This window comes from Myotis davidii, unplaced genomic scaffold (genome assembly GCF_000327345.1).
Source record: "Myotis davidii unplaced genomic scaffold, ASM32734v1 scaffold1065, whole genome shotgun sequence".
Lineage (NCBI taxonomy): Eukaryota > Metazoa > Chordata > Mammalia > Chiroptera > Vespertilionidae > Myotis > Myotis davidii.
Window position 1 is genome coordinate 182,387 of NW_006297281.1, and position 11,492 is coordinate 193,878.

The following is an 11,492-nucleotide window of genomic DNA, read 5'->3' on the forward strand; positions in this document are numbered from 1 at the left end:
GGAGGGCAGCGCCTGCGGTGTCCCCCGTGCGAGGCCCGTGGTGGGTGGCCGGGCTCGGTGCAGCGGGAGGTCTCCCGGCGCAGGTCACTGGTGCCCACAGCTGGCATTTGTTTTCACTCTTTGAGCAGAAATGCAGGTCTCCTGAGGCGATAGGGTCTGGGTCGCGTGCTTCACGATGGGAGAGATCTGACACGGTGGACTCTACCTCGTCTTTCCTGTCGAGCGGACCAGGAGGAAGCACCTTTGTCCCGCTCTCTGTTGGCCGACACTGGGCTGGAGGGAGAAGGGAGTGGTCAGCATGAGTGACCTAGTCCGGGTGGTGGCATCTGAATGGAGGACAGTGAGAACCGGTCAGGCGGGGTGGGGGCGGGGGCAGGGCGAGGCGTGGTGCTGGTCACAGGGCAGCGGGGAGTTGGCCCAGCAGGAGAGGCGGCATGGCCTCCGCGGGCGGGGGAGCTCGTCTTGGATGCCACCCTCCCCTGAGAACCCACGGGGAGGATGGGCCCCGCCTGCTGTGCAAACTGCAGGGCTCCCGGGCCGCCCTTCCACCCAGGCCACCTGCTTGTACATGAATGCCCATGCCCCTGGCACACAGCTTGCCGAGGGCTGGGCAGAGGGGGGCTGTTCGTGTTATGCTGGCACCTGGGTCCATCTGTACAGCCACACTCCCCCCGGAGCACCTGGGAGCAGCACTGCCGCCTGGGCCAGGGCTACCCCAGGGAGCCCGGTTTCATCCTGACTCGGAGGCTCAGAGCCTGTGCCCTCTGAACCCCGGGAGCCCTGCAGAGGCTGGGGAAGCAAGCTGCTCGGTGTGTGTGCAGCTGTGGGCGGCCGGAGGGTCCCTGACAGGAAGGCTGTGGTGTGGCTGAGTGAACTAGCCCGGCACCCGCAGAGCTCCACTCCAGGGGCGCCTGTCCCCGCTGGCTCCACACAGGCCTGGGAACAGTAGGCCACCCCACGGCTCTCCCACCTGGCGGAGAAGGAGGAGGGGGCAGGAGGATGGTTTGCCCTGTTTCTTGGACTTCAAGCCACTCCCATGACACCTTAAAACACCGGAGGAGAAGTTGACAGGCTTGTGCTGCTTATGTTTTAATTACAATGTGACGGACACATCGCTGCACCCTCAGGTGTGCAGCTTCAGTGTCCCCCAGCTTCAGCGCCCCCCAGCCTCAGTGTCCCCCAGTCCCCCAGCCTCAGTGTCCCCCAGCCTCGGCGTCCCCCCCCCTCGGGTCCGCCCCCGCCCGCGTCCCCCAGCCTCAGTGTCCCCCAGCCTCAGCGTCCCTGTCCTCCAGCCTCGGTGTCCCCCAGCCTCAGTGTCCCCATCCTCCAGCCTCGGCATCCCCCAGCCTCAGGGCCTCGTGTGACCTTGTGTGTTTGTGGGGCGGTCTCTCGTGAGCCATCGTTGACCCTCTTGCCCCATTCCACCGCACAGCAGTGTCTGACACTCACGGCCCGTAGTGCCCTCTGTTTAGTGGGGACACAGTACAGAGACCCCTTGTTTCTAAGTCCCTCAGTGTCCCCATCCTCCAGCCTCGGCATCCCCCAGCCTCAGGGCCTCGTGTGACCTTGTGTGTTTGTGGGGCGGTCTCTCGTGAGCCATCGTTGACCCTCTTGCCCCATTCCACCGCACAGCAGTGTCTGACACTCACGGCCCGTAGTGCCCTCTGTTTAGTGGGGACACAGTACAGAGACCCCTTGTTTCTAAGTCCGTTCACTCAGGAGCGAGCCCAGCTCCAAACCCACCAGCACCACGAAGTGCAGAGGCCACAGTTGGCTGAGTGGGAGCCACTCGTGCTGGGCAGGCCGCCCTCGTCCTTCTCAGCGTCCAGAGCATTCTGGGAAGTTATCACTTCTTGGGCAACATGAACAATCCTCTAGCTTCATAGGAAATCAAAACCTGAGCCTTTAAGACTTAAGAAAAGTAATCTTCAGATTGTGGCTTTGAGGACACAGTGATGGTATTGTGTGCCCTGGCCGGGCCCAGGCGCAGTGGCCGGCCGCGAGGGGCCGTGCGCCGCGACGCGTTATGTAACGCGTGGTATTGGCCACAGCGGCGCCTTCCACCCCAAAGCACAGCGCTGTGGGCTGTGTCGCTCTTTCCTGCCGTGACCGCCACAGGCCTGCATGCGGGCGGAGACCCTCGAGGAAGATTCCTCTGAACAGCGGACTGCAGTAACAGTCAGTGCCAAGGTGGTATCCTGGCAGAATGAGTTTTCCAGGAAATACCTGGAATTACTTCTTAAATTTTATTAGCATGTGAGCTGGCAACTGATGAAACGTAACTTGGTGATCTTGAAGGTGAAATTACATCTAACTAGTCATGTGCTAGGCTTCCTGCCACTAAGGAGGGAACACTGGGTGGCAAACTGGCCAGTCTGTCTGCTGCAAGAGACGAGGGAGGTCAGGGAGATGGGGGGGAGACACAGCTCTGGTGGCAAAAGGGGGACATGTGTCCACCACCACAGGGCTAGACCCCAGGCAGGTGCTGTCACTTCTAGGCATCTGTCCTCAGGGTTTGGGAGAGAATCAGAGGAGGCCAGGTGGAGCAGCACCCCCTTTCCTCACCGTGAATGCCCCGGCGTCCGTCCCACCACCCTGCTCCGCATCCGCTGCTGCTCCTGGGTGCACCGCCCTCACCCTCTCGCCAATGGCTGAGCCCCTCTGTTTGAGAACAAACATTTTTAAGCAGCTGTCACCCACGATCACCCCTGAACAACCCTCTCAACCCAGGCCATTTCCTCATGGCCCTGTGAGCCACATCCCCCAACACGGGGCCACAGTTAGACTTTTAAATCATCCCCTTGGAGAATCATCCAGAAGCACAGATTTCAGAAGAAAAGTGGGTGCCTGGGAGCACGCAGTGCCAGTGACCATGCCCAGATGCTGCCGGCCCACAGATAAAATGCGGCCAGCGTTCCTGTCCTCCTCCCCTTGGCCCCGCCCCACCTCTGCAGCGGCCCCAGTGACCTCGGCAGGAGATCATGCTTCTCCTGGGCCTGAAGGGATCGGTCTTTCCAGACCCAAGACCTCAGCCCGCAGCGGAGAGCTCAGCTCCCAGCAGGAAGGCCCACGGTGACAGCCAGCACAGCGCCTGTGCGGGACGGGGGTCCTTGTTCGGTGTCAGGGAACTGAGGCTCCTGGGCAAGGGCAGCCTAGGGCAAGGTGGGCGCCGTGGAGGAGAGGAGACAGGCATGCCTGTCCTTTGGGTTTATAGAGGGGTGACCAGAGGCCCTTGGTCTCAAAAGTAATCCTTCTCATTCCTGGACTCACTGCGTTTGCAAAGCTCCTCGTCTTTCTGTTCTCTTGAGTCCCAAACGGTCAGCAAAACAAGCCAAGTGTGTATTACATCTAGAGGGGCTGGTGCAGGATTCTGCATGATTTTTTTTTTAATTTTTTAAATTGATTTCAGAGAGGAAGGGAGAGGGAGAGAGAGAGATAGAAACATTAATGATGAGAGAGAATCATTGATCAGCTGCCTCCTGCACACCCCACACTGGGGACCGAGCCTACAACCCGGGCATGTGCCCTTGACTGGAATCAAACCTGGGACCCTTCAGTTCGCAGGCCAACGCTCTATCCACTGAGCCAAACCAGCTAGGGCAGGATTCTGCTGCGTCGCCCTTAAGGGGGACTCCTTAAGGAGGGCAAGAGGGAAGGGAGCTAAAGCCACAGGTACAGCGGAGGTCGTGGCCAGGCGTCCTGTGGTTTGTTTTAAAAATAATTTTTCTTGCTCTGTTTCCATAACACCTGAGTAGCTCAAACAAGAACTAAAATTGATTCCGTCCACTTACAACCTTTGCCTCGTTCAGTGCCCTTCTTCTCCCTCCTGACAGAAATAAGCGTTCTGCTTGCCTGAGAGCATGTGAGGGGCCTTCGTAGGACCCGTAGGAACCGGGAGAGGCAGTGCCCCTGGGGGTGGGCCCTGCCTCAGAGCCTGTCTCTGCAGCAGTGGCCTCCCTTTGCACCCCACGCCCTGGGTTAGAGGAGGCTGCTGGCCCTACTCTGCGTGGGGCCCAGGGTTTGGGGAAAGTAGCCGAGCAGGATGTGCCCGTGCCCTCCGAGCCCGCTCTCTGCCCCCCTCCTGAGACTTCCCACAAGCACTTACTACATCATTGAGAGAGACACAGAATTATGTCTTAGGTTAAAATGTGCACCTGACACCACCTCACCCATTAGGACGGCTACTGTAAAACATATAGAGAAATAAAGAAATAAGCAAATAAATAAATAACACGTTTTGGCGAGAATGTGGAGAAATGGGAGTCCCAACTTGGTGTTAGCAAACCCAAAGGGTGCAGTCACTGTGGAAAGCACTATGGAGGGTCCTCAGAAAACTGAAATAGAGCTAGCAAATGATCCAGCAATTCTCCTTCTCGGTATCTACCTATAAGAATTGAAAGCAAGTCCTCTGAAAGATTTTCTTACAACCATGTCCATAGCAGCATCGTTCGCAGCAGCTAAAAGGTGGGAGCACACAGCTGCCCGTCAACAAGTGGCCAATAACAGACGTGGTCGGCACACACAAAAGGAGGGAACTCTGACCGGCCGCAGCGGGGATGGGCCTCACAGACACGCTGCCCAGTGAGATAAGCCTGTCACAAAGGGGCGAATACTGTGGGATTCCACTTACAGGAGGCGCGGCGAGAAAGCACACTCACAGAAACAGAGTCGGACTGTGGTGCCACGGCTGGGAGAGGGCATGGGAGGAGGAGTTCGGTGGGCACAGGGTTTCAGCTTTCCAAGAGAAGTTCTAGGGGCAGATGGTGGCGATGGTTGCACAGTAATATGAATGTATTTAATCCCACTGTACTGCACACTTAAAAATGGCTGAGATGCTAAATTTTCTGTGTACTTTACTACAGTAAAAAAAAAAAAAAAGGAAAATAACCCTGGAAAAACCACGTAAGCTTGACACTCTTCTTGAGCACCAGGCTAGAATAGAAAGTTTGTTTGCAGGTGACAGGGCTGTAGCTCACGCCAGCACCTCCCAGCTTCCCTCTGCTCCTCGCTGGTCACCTGGCTGCCTGGGTCATGCTGTGCAGCAGGCGCCCTCTTTACTTCGCGCTGACACATCTCTGCAGGGGACCCACTCCGGCCTCCCTGGGCGGAATAGCTTGCCAAGTTCAGTGGGCAGGGAGCTCGGGGCGTTGCCATCATTCTTGCGTGTGACAGCCAGACTCCCTGGCAACACTTTTGCCCTTAGCTGTCAGTTACTCTCTTCTGAAGTTTAAATTAGTGAAATATTGTAACTTAACAGATGGTAACTTAAACCAGATTCTCCAAGAGCTTGTGTAAAGACACAGAAACCGTCTAGGGCAGCAGTTCTCAACCTGTGGGTCGCGACCCATTTGGCGGTCGAACGACCCTTTCACAGGGGTCGCCTAAGACCATCCTGCATATTAGATACTTACATGACGATTCATAACAGTAGCAACATTACAGTTATGAAGTAGCAACGAAAATAATGTTATGGTTGGGTCACAACATGAGGGGCTGTATTTAAAGGGCCAGAAGGTTGAGAACCACTGCTCTAGGGTGAGCAGCCCAGGCTCCAGTGATGGACTGCCAGGGGGGCTTCGCACATCCTGTGCCCCTGCCTAGAGGTCACACCGCTGGTCACCCCTTAGCTTCCAGAGACAAGACCACGCCCGACTCTGCCCTGGGGGAATCAGCTGCCTGCATCATCAGAGTAGCTAGCTCTGTCTGCGTGCCTGTGCCCGCAGCGCTGGGAGGGTGACGGCCGCTGTCTGCTGAGCGGCCTGGGGCGCAGGTTCCCTGTGTGGCCGTGGAATGAGTGGCAGGCTTCCAGGCAGTGGCTCAACACTTCACCCTCCCTGTTGAGACTCCGGGGAAGATGGGGTGGTGAAAGCACGAAGTCGGAGTGTTTGCCGCACCTGTTCGTGTTGAGAATTAACATGGCCGTTTGCTCCTTCTCTCGTGAAGGTCTCTTTGGTTTCCTCGTCCCGGCCGCCCTCTCCAGACCAGCCCTCCTCCAGGCCCCCGAGCGACGCCCCCGCCTGCCCCCGGACCGCGGCCAGCAGTGTGGCGCCGGTGGCTGATTTCAGCTGCCCCCCAGAATCCTCCTCCTGCCTGGACAACTCCGCAGCGAAGCACAAGCTCCTGGTTAAGCCCCGCAACCAGCGCTCAAGCAAAATGAGGCGCCTGTCCTCGGTAATCAGCCCCCCTCCCGCCACCTCTCCCCCGACCCTCTCCCCCCAGGGCCAAGTGCCCCCCAGAGGGACTCCCACGGCCCCAGTGACAACATACATTAATATGTCTCTCCCCTACATAAACCCTTCCTTCCTTCATCATTCATTCATTCATTCATTCACTCACTCTGCAACCTGTCACAGACCTGCTTGCTGTGTGCTGCCTCTCCTTGCCTTCCCTCTGCACTCAGCGAAGTCCACACTCTGCACCCCCCCTACCCACCCCACCCCTGCCTGCCTCGGGCTTCCTCTTGCTCTGCCTCCTCCTGCTCCTGAGCTCTCCAGCTGCCTCCGGCCACAGCCTTGTCCCTCCTTGATCTCCTGGCAGCTCCTCCTCAGCCTCGAGGTCTTGCCTCGAGGTCCTCTCCCCACGGGCTCACCTGAGCGCACCTGCCTCCCCCATGGTGCTCACTTTCCTCATAGCATGGGCTACGCAGCGCGACCTTTGGAAATGCGTGCTCACTTGTTTACTGCCTGTCTTCTCCGAGGCCTTGTCCCAGCTGCACCTCCAGCCCCGGGGCTCAGCTCATCACAGAGCTGACCCAGCAAACATTGGTTGAATGCATGAATGAATAAACACACAGGGAATGAGTGATGGCAAAAGAAGAAGCCACTAGACTGGACCCCGCCCCCCCTTGGGTGAGCACCTGCTTCGTAGCAGAGGGATGGTGTCCCTGTAAGGACAGACCCTCTTGGGGCTGCGGCCCGGGCAGGTGTCAGCTCATAGCTGTGAGAGTCGAGAACTCACTCGTGGTGCCAGGGAGTCACGGTCCGTGCAGGGTGGGTGCCTTCTCCCCAGCCTGGTGTGCGGACACTGCCTCACCCCGAGGAGCTGAGGCCAGGCAGCAGCCAGTGCTGAGAAAGGGGTGCTCGCTGACCAGCGTTCCCTCCCTTCGTCCCTCGAGACAAGATGGGGCTGACAAAGGCCCCGGGACAAGCTCGGTGCTTCAGCTGGAGACGGTGGCGCGGGGCCACCCAGGATGTCGGGGACCCCCTGAATCAGGGGGTTCCCCTTTGGGCGTGTGGAACATGCTTCTGAAGCTCATGCTGGAAGGCTTGGCATGGGTTTTACAGGGTGACGTTTGAGGGGACGGACGCTGAAGAAGGAAGTGAGCTGTGGTTGCCTCCAGGGCACTGTGCCCTCAGGGAGCCAGGCCTCGGGTGTGCACAGGCGCTTGAGCATCCGGGGCATTGACAGTGAGAGGCTCTGAGCGGGGGGACTTGCCAAGGCCCAGTCGCTCTGGCCTGCCCGTCCTCATGCTGCATGGCACCCAGGGCAGGGACGCAGCAGCTCCCGCTGGCCCTCAAGGCGGGCTTTATTCCCAGGGGTGTCTGGGGCCCTGCAGGGGTGCATGTCACCAGCCCGGAGGGACTTGGGGCCGAGGGCAGTGCCTCCTGCTTCAGGGGAAGGGCAGCACCCCCTCTCTGCCCCGGGGAAGAGGAGCTGTGCCTCTTTCTTCGCTCTTGAACTTGACTTGGCTCTTCACCACATTTTAGAACAACAAAAGGTCTCATCTTCCCCATCTGGGTAAACAGAGTCTTTCCTTCATTTAAACTGTTGTGTCCTCTCCTCTCCTTCTCGTCCCTGGTGGGAGCAGCCGGTGAGAGGAGGGGGACGAGCACGGATAGGTTAGGCTTTGGGAGGTCTGCGTGTTTTCCTGGTCCTCAGCGGGAGGCTTTGTTCTTCCTGTCCACAGCGCCCTTTGCCCTTTGGCCATGAGGTCCCTCTTCCCAACCATGAGGACCTTCCTGCTACTGGGCCACCCTGGGACTCAGCTGCTTTCTGATGCTCCCATCCTGCTCTGCGGGCGGGGAAAGCCACCACGCTGCCCCCGGCTGCCCTCCTGACCTGCGTGTCCGTGGAGGTTCACTCCCCTCTGGGCTTCGTGAGACACTGAGGCCCAAGTCGCCCTGCTTTTCTGATAGCTGGGACTTCTTTCTCCATCACCCACCCTCCCCCACCCCGGGCTCAGACGCCTGCAGAGCCTCTACTTTAGTCTCTTCCTCCTGCCGCCCAGGCGCCTTCCTCCATCTGGGCAGAATGGCCGTCCGTGCCAGCTGGCCATCCCTGCCCGGTCCAAGTGGGGCACACTGCCCTGCACATCCCCGAGGCTCTGACTCAGTCGAGCTCTGGTAGAAAGCAGAAGGGCTTTCTTACCTTCAGAGCCCCGTCGTCCACGGTCGGATGAAATCCTTGGCTCTCAAGTAGAGTTTCTCTCACGTTGGAGAAACACATCCCGGTGGGCATTTGGCTGAACCTGCCGGCCTCCGAAGCAGAGGGCAGGAGACAAGCGCAGGCTGTGCCCTCGGCTTTTCCCGCCAGCACAGAACGGCCCGTGGGGCTCCAGTGCAGACGGGGAACCCCGGTGAATGTCCGCGCACCCCTCCCCACAGTCAGTCCGCCCCCAGCCCGCAGTGCCAGGAGCAGGGCATGTCATGAACTCTCCCGGGAACAGCAGGGTGACACGGCTAGATCAAGGTGGCATGGCTGGCAGAGCTGCCAGCTGCACGCCCGGGTCTCTGATAGAGCCTGGCACCTCCAAACCCCACACTGCTCATCGGGGGGCTGCCGCCTGCAGAGGATGGGGATCTGCCCCAGGACTCGTGCCGGTGAGAGGAGGGGGACGAGCAGCAGCCAGGATGGTCTCCATCCCTGTGCAGGCTGAGCAGTAGGTCCTCTACTTCCGCTGTCCGGGGAGGCCGGAGGGCGGGGAACAGTGGAGATGGGGGGCACATGCCTTCTGCTGCTGTGCCTGACCCTCTGCTCCACGTCCAAGTCCATCCTCTGGGGTCTGTGTTCCACGCCCACCTTCGTCCCGCCCCCCCTCCTCCCCTGGGTGGGCCCCGTGGAGCCTGCTCCCGCTCCGAACTGACTCAGTGTGAGCATTTTAAAGGTGACCCACATCCTAAAGAGGTTTCAACGTCCGTGATTTCCTGTGACAGCAGAAGGCCAGTGATGCCTTTGTACCTGCAGCTGTTGAAAATTCTGCTGTCGATTTTCTTCCCTGTGTGCCCAGAAGGGTAGGATTGTGCATCTTGGCCAGAGTTCGGCTGAGGTATTGTTCAAACATCCCAGCGATCCCGTGTCCTTTCAGCAAGGAGATGCTGGCTGGAAGTCGTTAAAAATAACATCCACAGACAACAGAAACCTATTGCTGACACCCGGGGTGCTGCCTAAAGGCGGGGTGGGGGGGGTGGGGGGAGCTCACTGCAATGCCTGATGACTCCAGGCCCTATGTCAGAGTTTTTCCAAAGGTCAGCCTCCACAGCACAGCCCTTGGGTCAGTTGGGCTTTTGAATGACAAGCGATTGCCTTCCTCTCCTTTCCTCCAGAAGAGCAGGGGCTGGCTCTGCGTGCGGCGGGACCGGCCCCAATTCCAGACCTTTGGGAAGAAAACTGCCACCAGGCAGCCCAGGTGTCAGGAGAGTGGGAGAGTCAGAGCCTCGGGGAGGAGGCCAGGCTTCTGTTGAGACGGATTTGAGTCGTGGGGTGCTGGTAGAGTGCCCTGGCGGTATGGGGGGGTCCGGACAGCAGGGGGCTTGGCGGGACCTGAGGAGGGAGCTGGAGGGACACCGAACAGCAGAGACTGTCAGGCTACGTTGAGCTGAAAAATGTGGACTTTGCCCTGTACGCTGTGGGCTACTGTTGATCTTGTTTGACATGCTGTGAATCCCGTTTTAGGCAAACAGCCTGCCCTCGCTGGGAGCGGGGCTGAGGGGGAGGCTGGCTCTGCGGAGCCCCAGCTTCCCTCTGGGCTCGGAGCTCCGCGGGCCAGGAGTTGCCCCCGAGCCCTCGCCAGTACACAGGGGGAGTGAAGATCCTTCCAGCGCTGGGAGGCATCCAGAGGGAAGGAGCAACAAGTATAGAGCGCAGACGTGGCAGCCCTCCACCTGGTCTCGGTCCCCCTCCGTGGCTTCGCTCCTTAGAGCGCCCTCCACGCGAGCCCCAGGCAACATTTATTTGAGGGCATGGCTGCCACTGTTCTGCTGAAAGTGGGCTTGTGAGGCAAGACTCCAAACTAGAGCTGGGAGGGAGGGACTAGGAAGAGGTTCCTGGACGTGAGGGTCTTAGCGGGTGCAGCCTGGACAAGCGGGCAGTGGGGGCCTCCCGTCCCCTGCAGTGATGTGTGTGTCCTCTTCCTCTCCTAGCGGGCGCAGTCCGAGTGCCTGGGCGACCTGACCTGCACGCCCGAGGAGGAGGAGTCCGACGAGAAGCCGGTGCCCACAGTCCGCGCAGGGGAGACGCCCAGTGGTGGGCAGCAGCCTGGGCCCGGGGGACTGGCCCCCGTGCTGCCGCCTGGGAGGCCCCGTGCCAGGCGGGCGCAGTCCGAATGCCTGGTCGACCTGACCTGCACCCCCGAGGAGGAGGAGTCCAGCGAGAAGCCGGTGCCCACAGTCGGCACAGAGGAGACGCCCAGTGCTGGGCAGCAGGCTGGGCATGGGGGACCGGCCCCCGTGCTGCCACCCCGTGCCAGGCGGGTGCGTCTGCAGCACTGCCCCGCGCTCAGTGCCAGTGCCGAGGAGGACGAGAGCCTCCCCGGGGACGATCCCTCCAGCCGCCAGGCCACCCCGGAGATCACGGAGGTCACTGAGCCCGTGCCAGGCCCAGCCCCCTGCTTGGAGTGCCCACTTTTGCCAGAAGACTCCCCACACCCTGACCCTGACAGCAAACATCAAAAGGAGGAGCCATCCCTTGAAAGCGCACATCCACCCTCCCAGGACGCAGCTGGAGAGGAGGGGTGCGCTTCTGGAGACGCTGAGAGTTCATCACCCCGCGTCCCTGAGGAGGACACGGCACCTCCTGCTCCTGGGACCGGACCGGCCATCCCCTCGGAGACTCCCCCTGGTCCAGACGGGCCAGGCCTCGCTGCGCAGGAGGAGGCAGAGGAGGCAGGGCTGACACTGGCAGTGCCCAGTCCCAGTCCCGAGGGCACAGAGGGCACAGAGTGCTCGGAGGACCTCGCCCCCAGCCCCCCAGCCTCCAAGAGCTGCTTGAAGCACAAGGCACTGGCGAGCAGGAGCCTCAGCGTGTCCCCCACGCCGCCCGCCTCAGAGCCACCACCACAGGAGCCCACCCCCTGTGCCCTGGACGAGGAAGCCGCCCCCCTGGAGCCCCCCAGGGCTGAGCAGGGCGAGTCCCCGCAGGGGGGAGCCGAGAGGGAGGAACCGGAGCCGAAAACCGGGAGAGGAGGCAGCAGGCCCCGGGGCGGGAAGAAGTTCTCCGTGGCCTCAGGCCGGGCGTGGCCGCACACAGGCCACAGAGAGCGGCCGGCGCGCCCGGGC

The 11,492-nt window shown here is 60.4% G+C and overlaps 1 protein-coding gene and 1 long non-coding RNA gene across 5 annotated transcripts in view; one reads left to right on the top strand and one right to left on the bottom strand.

The window, feature by feature from the left end:
* LOC107184547 overlaps window positions 1–10,752 on the bottom strand; it is a 16,936-nt gene extending 6,184 nt beyond the window's left edge. The window contains exon 1 of the long non-coding RNA XR_001515405.1: window positions 10,675–10,752. This is a non-coding gene — a long non-coding RNA (uncharacterized LOC107184547). The remainder of the gene's footprint in view (window positions 1–10,674) is intronic.
* Window positions 1–11,492, top strand: part of KIAA1211L (KIAA1211-like ortholog) — a 50,955-nt gene that overhangs the window by 15,894 nt on the left and 23,569 nt on the right. For all 4 annotated transcript variants that reach the window (XM_015570027.1, XM_015570028.1, XM_015570030.1 and 1 more), the window contains 2 exons: window positions 5,944–6,171; window positions 10,359–10,690. In XM_015570027.1, the coding sequence (XP_015425513.1) occupies window positions 5,944–6,171; window positions 10,359–10,690 (560 nt within the window). The remainder of the gene's footprint in view (window positions 1–5,943; window positions 6,172–10,358; window positions 10,691–11,492) is intronic.